The 12,314-nt window shown below is 38.2% G+C and overlaps 1 protein-coding gene across 1 annotated transcript in view; it reads left to right on the forward strand.

The window, feature by feature from the left end:
- The window catches only part of ARHGEF3 (Rho guanine nucleotide exchange factor 3), a 107,392-nt gene that overhangs the window by 30,215 nt on the left and 64,863 nt on the right, over nucleotides 1-12,314 (forward strand). Inside the window, 1 exon segment of the mRNA XM_066558261.1 lies at nucleotides 3,849-3,915. Coding sequence (XP_066414358.1) covers nucleotides 3,849-3,915 — 67 coding nt within the window.

A 12,314-nucleotide genomic window follows, 5' to 3' on the forward strand; every position in this document is an offset into this window, starting at 1 on the left:
CTGGTAAATGTTTCAAAGGGTCTAAGATGGATTTGTGTTGCTAAGGAGTGAAACTGCCATTTCCTGGCTTAGGTTGCCAGTGCTGGAGCTGAAAGGTGAAATGGAGGATATGCAGTTAAAACTCGTGCTGATGAGGAGGAGCAGTTTGTCACACAGAGGGATGAGCTCAATGCTTAGTTTCTCCAGGGCTGCCTCTTCAAGGGACAGACCCCACTTGTACTTTCCTCACAGTGGAGGGACTTGGTTTCAGGTTTTATTCCCAAGGTAAACTTTCCATAGCGAGCCCCAAGCCAAGCTCAGATGGAGGGTTTGGTGAGCCCTCCCTCCCACTGTCTGCAGAGTTCCTTTATATCCCTTTATATCTTTTAGTCTTGCCTTCTTAACACTGTGGTGCCCAGGAGAAAATGTTTTGGTGCCCTTTTAGCTAAATGAAAAGAGATCCATGTGTAAGAAAGGTCACATGTTAGAAATTGCAGCTCTGAGACTCTTGTTCTAAGTAACTTCAGGGAGGAACTCCTCCTCGTTCTTTCTCTGTGATCTCACCAGGATCTAGTCTGTGATAACCCATTTGATGCATTTCAAGAGTGTTATCACAGTGCATTCAGTTATAGGAACCATCTCTGGCTCACCCTTGACATTTGAAAAATCCTTACTATGGTATCTGAATAATTTATTTTAGATTTACGTGCCTCTAAAAGTCAGTTCTGTTCATTGCTTTTAATGCCCATTAATAGCCCCTCTTTTTTTCTTCAAGCTAATGTTTTATTTTGTTCTGTCTACTACCTACTTATGCCAGTGATGATTTTTATTATTTGTCTTGTGAATTATTTTGTTATGAAACTAGGTGCATCTAATACACTATTGGAAACGTATCCTTCCTACCAAAGTCTAATATCCATTGACTGTTGCAAAAATAGAAATGCTTGACAGTTTTGTGTTTAAAATATCAAATAGCTATTTAGTATTTTAATAGTTTTATAACACAAGCTGTTTCTTAATTAGCTCATATCCTGCAGCACTTCAGAAAGGATTTATCCAGTAAACTGAATGATCTGAGGTAACACTAGAAATGTGTTAGTACAAAAAAAAAGAGCAAAACATTAATTTAAAATGTGTTTGAAAAAGCTGCAATGCTTTATTTCTTGTTCAGTACAGTTTTCATTGATGTTGACAGTGGGAAGACCAAGTGATCAAAGTAACTTTAAGATAGTGAAGGACCAAACTGAAAACTTTAAATGAGGTCTTGCTTTTGACAGAACTAATTTTTGTCACTTGAGGTGCATTTGAGAATCAGATGTATGTTACTTCATTTTAATTTGGGGGTGTGTTAGGCTGGAAAATGTTGGTTCAGAATGGTGATTGTAAACAATTTACAAATGTGTTTAATGTAGATCATCCCTAGTTATGGGAACAGTGAGATTTCTGTGACAGTCAGGAAAATGGAGGGGATAGTTCTTCTGCAGTTCTAATATCTCAGTACCTTTGAGATGGGCTGTATGAAGTGCTTGTTTGTAATGGGAAAGGAGACTTGGAGCATTCACTGTGTTCCAGACTTCAAATGCCTCTGATAGAGTAGAAAATAGGGAATGCTTCAGTCTGGTTTTAGAAGAGTGCTGCACATGTTGGGTGGAAAAAATATTTTGTGGAGAATTTTGTTGTACTCCAATATCAGATTGGGTCAGCAAGTCATAGAGGAGCATGCAGTGGCCTCCATATGCTTCTCTCACTTTTTAATTAGCTCCTTTTGGTAAAACTGCATTGTTTGATTGGGCTGCTACATTTAAGGTCCTTTAATAATGCCACAGTAGCAGTAAAAAGAAGAGTTAGCAGACCTTGTGAATGGTGGGGAGATTCATTCTCATCAAAATGAAGTAAGGCTCTTGAGTGATAAGAGGCAGGAGGATACCTATTGTGATACCTATTGCAAAATGCAAATTTGATGTGTTTGCTCTTTATAAAGACTGTCTGGTTTTGTGTAGCCTGCGTTGCTGTCAGTGAATGGCAAAGTTACAGACTGCTGATAACAATCGCTTAGTCATCCTTCTTCTGCTGGATGGACTTCAGTTGAGTGTAGATGGATGATATGACAAATTTATTGCTTATTACAGAGTTCTCAGTTTTTATTACTGAATGATTGGGGGGATAGATAATTTTTAATCAAGTCATTAATTTCCCTTGAAATATTGTCTAAACTGTCAGAAACTGAAGTTGAAATATCTTTTGCTTCCCCTACATTCATCTTCGTTAGCATAGAATTACTGCAATTCTTAACCAAGTTGGAAAACAAAGGCACAGAAAGCATTAAAATATAAGATAAAAATGATGAAATGTAAGTTCAAACATATATTTTTTTTAAAAATTACTACAGAGCACAACTTTACAGAAAGCTCACAGTACTTTCTCAAAAACCTGACTGGTTTCCAGTGCGAGATCATCTGGATAAAAAGGTGCAAAGCACCATTAGGACAATTGATAATTTGTGTAACTTGCTCTTGTTTCTCTCATTCTTCTCTTTTTATAATGCCCTTACTGTTCCAGTGAGGCTTTTAGGTTAGAAATTGAATTTCAAAATATTTTAACTTGGAAAGCTGTAGTGGAGGATTTATTAGTGGGACAACTAAAGTCTGTTGTGTGTGCTGCCTTCTGCTCTTTACCAATGCACTTTAATATCAACATTTTTTTTCTGGTTGGCAGGCTGGTACAGTGAAAAATTAAGAAAATTTACATCTCAACCTTTGATGTTACAAAAATTAATTGTCATGATTATAATTGTTTGTGTTATGCTGGCATCTAAAAATATTTACTGTGATCACAATTCTATGATGTGTTTTAATGAACATGAAAACAAAAACGTTCATACACCAAATGTTTTACACCAAAAAATAGAAGACAGAAAAAAAGGCAGTGGAAACTATTCATATCCTGATTGTATGAAAAAAATATGGTGTGTTGGAGTCCTTCAGGAACTATAAGCAGCAGGAAGAACTTGTGTGTTAGTTCAGTGCTTTAACGTTGTGTTATTGTTGGATGGTGAGATTTGACAAGCAGCCATTTAATTTGCTGGTTTGTAACCAGGTTTTTGTGTTCCTGTTACTATTTGTGGTCATTTCTGTAACCTGTCTAATTGCAAGGTTGGAGTTGCAGCGTGCTCAGCACTTGGGTCCTGCTGCCAAACCATGTGTTGGTCTGGTCAGCTTCAGCAGGTCACTCGAGCTTTGATCTGACTTCATGTGTAAAATCTCAGCAATGTTTGCCTACCTTTGTGAACTAATTGAGGATCTTACTGGTAAAAAGCACCCATTAGGAGAGAAGTGGGCCATGTTATGGTTACTTTTCAGAAATAATTGACCAGTCTTAATTATAGGGTAGGAGAAGGATTTTTGGAAGGAGTAAAAACAGAAGTCAGCTTTAGTTTTTAATGTCAACAAGAGACTGGCTAACTTGCTGTTTAACAGCTTTGTGTAGCTGCACTGTCATGATTAAAGGCTCTGAAGTGTCCCCCTCCAGTCCGGCTGCACCATCTTGCATCAGGTGGCGAAATTGCATCTTCACAGACTGTTTGGATCAGGGCTGTCTCTGCTGAAAATCAGTGTGAGGAATAAGTTGATATCAAACATCAAGTCAGAGCATCTCGGAATGCTTGAAAGGCTGCCATGTCCCTTAGTGCTCAATTTGAATTAAAACATGTAACTGCACTGAAGACAGAAACCTGTCAGAGGTACAGCCAAGGAAGTCTCTCAGTACTTGAAGAGTGTGTTTTTCTTTTTTCCCTCTATTGTCATTCTGTTACTGAGATAGAAAATATGGCAGCTGAAAATGTAAACATGTTTCTTTGTCTCATCTTGCAGGCCGAAACAGCAGCAACAGAATAATTTTTCCTTGTTTTCTTCCACCAAGGGCTGGAATTTCAGAGGGGTAAGTTTCATATTGTTTTGTTCAGGGTATAACATTCCCTTCTGTTGCAGTGGAACTGGGTAGTTAAACCATGATCTGTTAGGACTAAAATCATGGCAAACAATTAGACTGGAACTTTTAGTTTTGTACCCTCCTTAAAAGGTTTTCTAACAATACCAGCTTTTTTATTTTTTTATTTTTTTTTAAATGTGTTTGTATTATTCTGAGGTGTGCAGGACATAATCACACTGTATGTTAACCTACTTTAAATAAAAAAAAATAGAATGTGTTTTCATATCTGAAAATGAATAATGGAAACTGGATGATACTGTTTAATTCTAATATAGATATTTGTAAAGTTATTGCAAGTTTACATATGTGAACTGTGCAGAAGTACAGTTAAATCATAACAAAAATTATGTGGGTCTCTTACAAGGCAGAAGGGAACAGGTTTTATTTGCTTGGCTGAATAAGGAAATGTGGAAGCTTGTGTCTTCCCAATGAAACAGAAAAGATACATGAAAAAGCAATGCAAATGACATTAAAAATCTTTATATTTGCTCATGGTATCAGGAGCTTTAATTCTTGTCCTCTTCAGGTTTCAGAGGTAGCTTATTAGCAGGTTAATTTGTTCAGAGTCAGCCACGTGATCCCCTCTCTGTCCCATATGGCCTGTGAGCCCTTCCACACCATTTGGTGTAAAACTTCATGTGATGGTGGTTTTGTGGCAATGGTGTGTTCACCATGTGTGTAAGTACTGGAGCCTGGGATACAGTCCAGGGGAAGTCACTGCATGTTGTATCCAAGTCATACTAATATTTTGGTTAAAGGAAAGGCTTTTCTGCCTTGCAGACTGCTTAAATATAATGAACACTAAATTACTGTTAATGTGGACTGAGTTGTATTTGGGAGACCTTATAAATTTGTTTACTCTGAGCTTCTTCTAACAAAATAGTTAAGTAGACAGACATTACTTAACTGCTTTGCTGAAAGAGTTAATGGCATTGATGGATTTACTGATGTGTGTTGTTCATAATATGGTCAACTTCATTAAAACAAAACGTATTTTTCACTGAATTTTGCATTCTAATTTGGTGTTTTAAGCAGAGCATCCACTATTGTTTAGTTGAGCTTTTTGTTGTCATTGTTTCTTGTGTGGCACCAGGGTGAAGTTGTCAGTGATACTGAGAAAATAGTTCGTTCACAAGGGCATGGTCAAGAGTGTAGGCAAAATACCAACAATATCTAAGCTGTAGATGAATTATACATTTCAGAGGCAGTATAAAAATAAAATTCACTCGAGTGTTCCCTTCAGTTCTCTCCTAGCTATGCTGTAAAAATAATTGTGGAAGAAGGTTGGTATGAAAATAGTGGGAAGAGTACTGTAGGTATGTGTTAAAGCTGAAGAAACAGTGATCCCAAGTTCAGAGCAGAAGCTCACTGAAGTGAAGACTTAGGGCTGGCTTCACAATGGCAGCATGAGGTCTGTGATGCTGTGTGGTGCAGGTGGAGTGAGCTGTACCCAAAGAATGGAAACTGGGGAGTAAAATCCTTCAGAATCAAGAACCTGAAAGCAGATAGGAATAGTAGTATTAGAGAGCAAACAGGCAACAAGGTAGTGGATCTTCAAGCTGCTTCCTTCGTGTGTAGAAATGAAGATCTGTGGCAGGTAGCTACCACCTTATTTTTAAGGAAACTTGTAAGATAGTGACACAGATGTCAAGTTCTACAGCTGTAATATTTCATACAGTGTGTAGTAGGCAATTGCAGTTAATTGTTAGACATAAATGGCTGCATCAAGGGAAGAACCTGTTTGAGTTGTTCACTTGATCTGATTGGATGCTGAAGCCAAGATAGCTGAGCACTGGTAAAGAGAGAGCTAAGTGTCTGTTGATATTTGCATTGTGTGAGCATTAATTTTATTTTGATGGATGGAAAAAATGTGTTATGAAAAGCCCAGTGGGCAGACTTGAAGCCACATAGGTTTTCATAGAGATGGTGAAAGATAATAGGTTTGCTTTGAGTCTTTTCTCAAACAGGACTAAAATAACTAGGTTAATGTTGACAGTGGAGCAGAGCCACAGCTGAGTGTAACAAACACAACTCTGAAGCTGACTTATTCATGGCTATGTTTTTTTTAACTTCTCTTTCTATTATTACAGACTGTAATACAGGATCATTTCAACAGTCACAAATAATAACAAAGAATAAAGTGATTAGCACAGAATTGCAACATTGTGCTCATCTCCCTGTCCTCGCTCTGCAGGCAGTTCACTCAGTTGCAATGTCTCAGTATCATGCTGATACAAGGAGACGTTAAAGAAACCTGGAAAATACACCAACGTAAACCTCAGAGTAAGATAAGGAAGGGCCGGATGTGACACATTTACCAAAGAAACTCCTCTGCACTTCTCTTTTCCTTACTTAAATTTATCAGAAGAGGCAGATTTCCATCTTGAGCAGCACTTCTGAGTTCCATGGTTAGAGGTCATGTTCAAGTCTCTCAATGGGGATTTTCATGTCAGAATGACATCATGTTTCTGTTGTTTCTAGGTAGTGGTAGCAGCGACTTCCAGAATTTTGGGCAGTGTTTAGATATCAGTGGGGAGAAAGGAGTTAATAATTTTGTTTTAACTGAATAAACCAAATCTGGTTGAAATATGTTATTGAGCAGTGAAATCTTTTTGCTGCAAGCTCCTTGTGCATACACAGAAAGCATCAGGTTAATTTGGGGTTTGAAGAGATTTTTTTAGTCAGGTATCTAGCAAATAGACTATTATAAAGGGAAAGTACTTATAGTGACAACTGTCATTCCAGAGGAAGAAACAAAGACCCTGTGGGGATAAGAATATCCCATACTGGAGGAAAGACTAGAATGTAGGAGGTTAGGTGTTAGAGGTGGTACTTAAAATAGAAAAGGACTGAAGCAAAGGAATATAAAATATAGACTATAGAAAAGGAATAAAAGCAAAATCCTATCTTGGATATAGGATTGGGGAAGGAAAGAGGAGGAATCTGCAACTTGGAAAGAGGGATAGCCAGGGTGGAGAAAGCAAAGACCTGTGAAAGAATTGTGAGAGAGAGTGGAAATGGATAGAGTACAGAAATGGAGGAAAGCTAGGGAGTATAAAAGCAGAGAGATGGACGTATAAAGTGGAGGCAGAAATCTGGAGAGCACTGCAGGTTTATCAGTTCAGCCTTTGGAAGTGCTGACCCTGAGATGATAAGATGATGTCAGTGGGGAGCAAATTGTGCCTGGGACTTAGTAAGGAGAAGAAGCACAAATATCTGAAGGGATAGGGCAGTTCAGAGGCAGGTCAATAATGAATATAAAGAAAACACCAGCACAGATCTATTATTAATTCTATTTTTGCTTTATCTTCTGATTACCATTAACTCTCACTGTCCTTCCCATCTCCATGCCACGCTTCCCTTAAAAACTTGATGCAGATAAGTGGCTTTCCTCTTCATCACTGTTTGGTGCTTGTAAGAGAGAGCAGGTAAGAGAGAGCAGGTCAATGTGCTGCTCTGAGTGTCTGTGGAAATAATGTGTTATGTTGCTGTGTAGAGTGGGAAACAGCTTCAGTTCACAAAGCCTTCCATCAAATGAGGATGATGTGTACAGTCATCCACACACAATTAGATGTGAGGATTAAAGCTTCTGTGGTTTTTTGGGAGTTATGATACAGTCTTGAGTTATATGCTTGTATGCTATTTTCTACCTCACTAAGAGCAGTCAGCTTTATAAACAAGGAAGTTTTGAATTCAAGAAGAATAAGAATCTCTTGAGAGTTTGAGATTTCAGCTGCTTTATCTATCTCCCTTCCTGCTCCCTTAAAAGCACCCACTTTGTTTATGCCAGCAGGATAAACTTCTAGACTCAGATATGCAAATGGAAATCTTCAAATGATTGTTTTTCTTAAAAAAAAAAAAAAAAGTGAATTTGGAGAAGTAGTTGGTACAGTGTTGCTATGATGACATTGGAGTTGGCTATGAAGAAGCTGCCAGTCAATCAAAAGAAAAGCAGTTACCTGATCAGTGAAGAATACTGGGCTGTAGGCAGAACTGAAGAGGATGCTGGTTTTGTCTGCACTTGTCTCTGATGTGCCTCTCCACTGTTCCACTGAGAGAGCATAATTTCCTGCATGCTTTAAGCAAATATCTGAACCATTATGATAGTTTCTTTATTTCCTCCCTGCCACTCACAACAGATTTGGCTGAAGATGTTCAGTGCTGAAAATAAATAGAGAAATCTAACATTTTGTACTTGAAATAGTTAGAGGCATGTGTTTAGTGCACAGTTGCCTAAAGATTGAAGATAATTTATTGCAATGAGGCTTCTTCCTATTTCCTCATTGTTTCCTTTCTAGTTTTTAGAAGCATCTAGCTGAGCTGCAGATGTGGTCACCTGTGAGGAAGGCTGATCTAATTTATGAGAAACTTGTCATAAAAAAGTGTTGAATATGCGGAAAGTCAATTTTAGACATGTAAGTGGTTTCTGTACTAGTTTTACTGCACATTTACTGTGTTTGTGGGGGGACAGGTGTCTGCCATGCCAAATGAGAAGAATTCCACTCTTTTCAGACAGTATTTGGAAAACAGTATATTTTTGTGCAGACTGGCACACTTCAGTTATCCCATTCAGAGTGCATGAATCTCAACAGGATAAAAATTTTTAAGAGAGAAAATAAGTTTTATCCTGGCTTTAAATTGATGAATAATTGGATAAATGATATGATTATTTGCTACCATAGAAAGCACCTCTGTACCTCTCCTGGATTCTGCTTGGTTTTACTTAATTTGTGTCCACTGATAGTTGTTGGCCTAAGCAATGATGTTACCTATAACAGAAATTTATTAGAAGTGATATCACTCAGGCCTTTTTTCATACTTGTTGAAACAATGTTATGCACTACTGTCTCTAAATCAAATGTGCTTAAATACCATAATCTCTTGGTATGTCCAGTATGATTTTAAAACACAAGGTATCACATGCATTAAAAAACACGTGGTTTTTTGTTAGTTCCGTTTGTTTCTGTGCACAATTTAAGCAGCTTCCTCAGAAGGGGATGGTTACTTTGTCATTGACAACATGTTTTATAAGTGGCTATTTTGTGTACTCAGAGCATAGCTGGCAGGGGAATAATTGTACCTGTTGTGACCTAGCAGTCAGTTCCTTCCCGTGCCATAGAGAGGCTCTGAGCAGGGGAGTCCAGCTGGGATCCCTGCTCCCCATGGCTACTCTCTTCCCTTTGCCTTTGCAGAGAGTCCCATGTCTTCTAACTTGCAGCAGGGTAAAGATACATGGATGATTAATCTCTGACCTGTCTCCTCCTCCTTTGTCTTTGAGCAGAAGAATTCCATATTCCTTTTCTGCTTTCCAGCAGATGGTGAATTCCTGTGTGCCACTCACTCCTTTTAGATCTCTTCCTCTTGTCTTCTTACAGTGGGTTCAAGCTCTTCTGTTTCAGAGTTTGTCTCAGCCCTTCTCTTTTACTGCCTGGCTCTGCTCAGACTTGCCTTTAGTGTGCCTCTGTCGAGGAGCTGTTGTGCTGCTGTCCAGCACTGACCTTGTCTGGGCCAGGATAGTACCTGACACCAAAAATAGTAAGAAGCAATTCTGTAAGTCTGTTCTTGAAGTTCTTTCTTGGGGGCAGGGAAACTTGACTTCACACCATTGATTATAAATATCCTCCCATGATACACAGTTTCTGGTTCAGAAGACAGGAGCTTATAAATGGTACCAACTATTCACCCTGGACACATTTTTGTTGGTTAAAGAGTTGGGTTTGGTGTCTCCCTGCTTAACCTATGGGGCGGAGTTTTAAATGGTTTAGCTTGTTATTGGTTTTGGTTTTGAACAAACCACTGGAACTGTTGTTGATTCGTCACAAGACTAATTTCCCTTGGAACAGCAAGGTTTGTATTGGCACACAAGTAGAGATGTTATCAGAAATTCATTGTGTGGCATTTGCGTAACTGGACAGTTCCATCTGCAGTTTCAAAACACGTCAGAATTGTCATATTCTCAATGTATCCACTGAATTCAAGTACAAATTCGGAGTGACCAGTTATAAAATTTGAGGAATTAAAAATTGTATTATTCCAAAGCCATGTGCTGAGTCAGCATGGCTTAATCACCATAACGTGTACCCAGAGTGTGTGATGCAAGATTAGCCATGTCACACTAGAATGTTTTATTTGGAATTCCAGCCAAACATGGTTTGTTGATATGTGGGATTCTTAGGCCTGTAAAAAATGGCCTTATTTCTTTGTAGGGTCAATGGATACTGTAAGTTACAAGGTCCTCTGCATAGAGTAGTGTGGCAACAGGAATGGGCTGGAGCGACAGCTGTGAGTTGTTTATAATTAGTTACAAAGGAGAATGACGCTGACTGGCCTTTAGGCTTCAAAATTCCAATAGTTGGGGACTCAGACAAACCTGTGTATGTTTTATGAAACCTAGGGAGTACTGCACTGCTTAGGAGTTAGTACTGACTTCATTAACTCAATTCAGTAGCTGTTTTATTAAACTTTCACAGCTTTTACATCTGTGAAAGAAGACTCCCAAGAAGTCATCTATGGAGTTAAGTACATAGCCATTAAACTGTCCACCTAGTTTACAGAGATGTGTCCAAGTTGATTACATGGCAGTTATATTTACATTCTATGTTTCTTGGGGCAAGAGTCCTGAGGCCCTTATAGAGCACTTGGCTGAGGCACTCCTGAAAAGACCTCCACAGACTTGGACATCTGCAAGACTTTTCACCCATGACTTTTGTTGTAAAAGGTAGATATTCTGCCTACTAAAGCTCAGTGATTCAATTAATACCTTGAATTTTTTGATAATGAAAATACTGTGATATCTCTCATTTGTAGAGGTTTTGTATAATTTCGTTTTATCTTTTCAAATAATGGATTTTTTTTTAATACTTCATATAGTCATTCTGCTACTGTGTAGGGTTTTGTTTTATGGATCTTTGTCAGTGCTTTGTAACAAGTTTATTTTTGCTCCGGGTGTGGTTTGTTATTTATAGCAGAAATATTCTGTATACGCTATAAACCCTCCATGCCAGCTATTTTGCACATACAAACAATACTGAGCAAGAAGCAGCATGTGATTAAGCAGATAGGTCCAATTGTGATTCTCTTATGCTAAGTTGGATGTTCTGTTATAGAGCAGATTTCCTGTCTTTAATCATAGACTGGGTGTTACCTTGTACTCCTGCTGTCATTTACTGTTCTTTTCTTTGTTCAGCAGCAGATGAACTTGACCCCTGTTCAGTTTAACTCAAACCAAACTCTGCCCATTTCTTTGTCTTTGTTTCCCCCCACTCCACCAGTGGCTGCTCTTTGAGAACACATGATGTGAAATTACTCTTTCCTATGACTTTGTTTCAGAAACCTCTAATGGTTAACTGATGATGCTCTTGTCCAGTCTGAGAAACCAACATTTTAGAAGCAGTTTTGAACTATACATTGGTATTTTATTGATGCTGCACTGTTTCATATTAGTAATTTTATTTTCAGTTGTCTTCTGCAAATGAAGGGCTGCACCCATGGGCTTGAACTGCTGTTGTGTTTGCTTTTGCTAGTGATCTTGCAGGAGAGCGATCACAACCTCTTACAAAGATACATTGTTAATGTGACTTTCCATTTTCACCAAATTGTTTTGGTGGTGTGTAGTCTAATCTCCTAGTGCTTATACTGCAAAACTCACTGGTCATTCTAAGTTGATTGTAAGAGTTTTCAATTAGGTAATGCTTAGGTATTATTATTTGAAACTGTGGATTAAATTTAAAAAAACAAGTAAATAGATGGACTACGCGTTTGGAAAAAGTTTCAAAAGTATATCCAAAGAGAGTTGGGAAATCGTCCATACTGGAGGTTTTATTCTAACATCTTCCTCTCCATTTGCAGTCCCACAGGTTCTAATTTAGTTTGTCAAGTTGTACTTGTGACTGAAAGCTAAACAAAATGCTTTTAAGGACCAGGAGAGAAGGAAAACCTCCTGAAAAGTTCTGAACTTCTGAAACAGCTTATAAACAGTCCTGAAGCTGATGGGAAAAGAAAAGAAAGTTTGAGTTCCTCTCAATTTTGAGGAAGCACTTTGAGGGGTTTTTTGGTTTCTCCATGAGGACTCCCCTTCATTCCAAACACAGAGGGGCTTTCACAACCAGAATTGGTCAAACATCTCAGTTGTAGAATGAATCCGAATTATTTCAATACATAAGAGCAAGATTCTTCTTGAAAGCTGTGTTTAGCATTTACACAGCAGTTAAAAGTGATGGGCATCTTTTAAAATCTGATACAAATGCTTAGTAAGAACAATATGGTGGTACCTTCTATTTATTGCAGCCCGAAAACAAATTTTGTTGTTACAGTAGCAACCAGAAAATAAGGTCTCCGTTTTGTTGGAT

This window comes from Molothrus aeneus, chromosome 12, assembly GCF_037042795.1.
Source record: "Molothrus aeneus isolate 106 chromosome 12, BPBGC_Maene_1.0, whole genome shotgun sequence".
NCBI classification, from domain to species: domain Eukaryota; kingdom Metazoa; phylum Chordata; class Aves; order Passeriformes; family Icteridae; genus Molothrus; species Molothrus aeneus.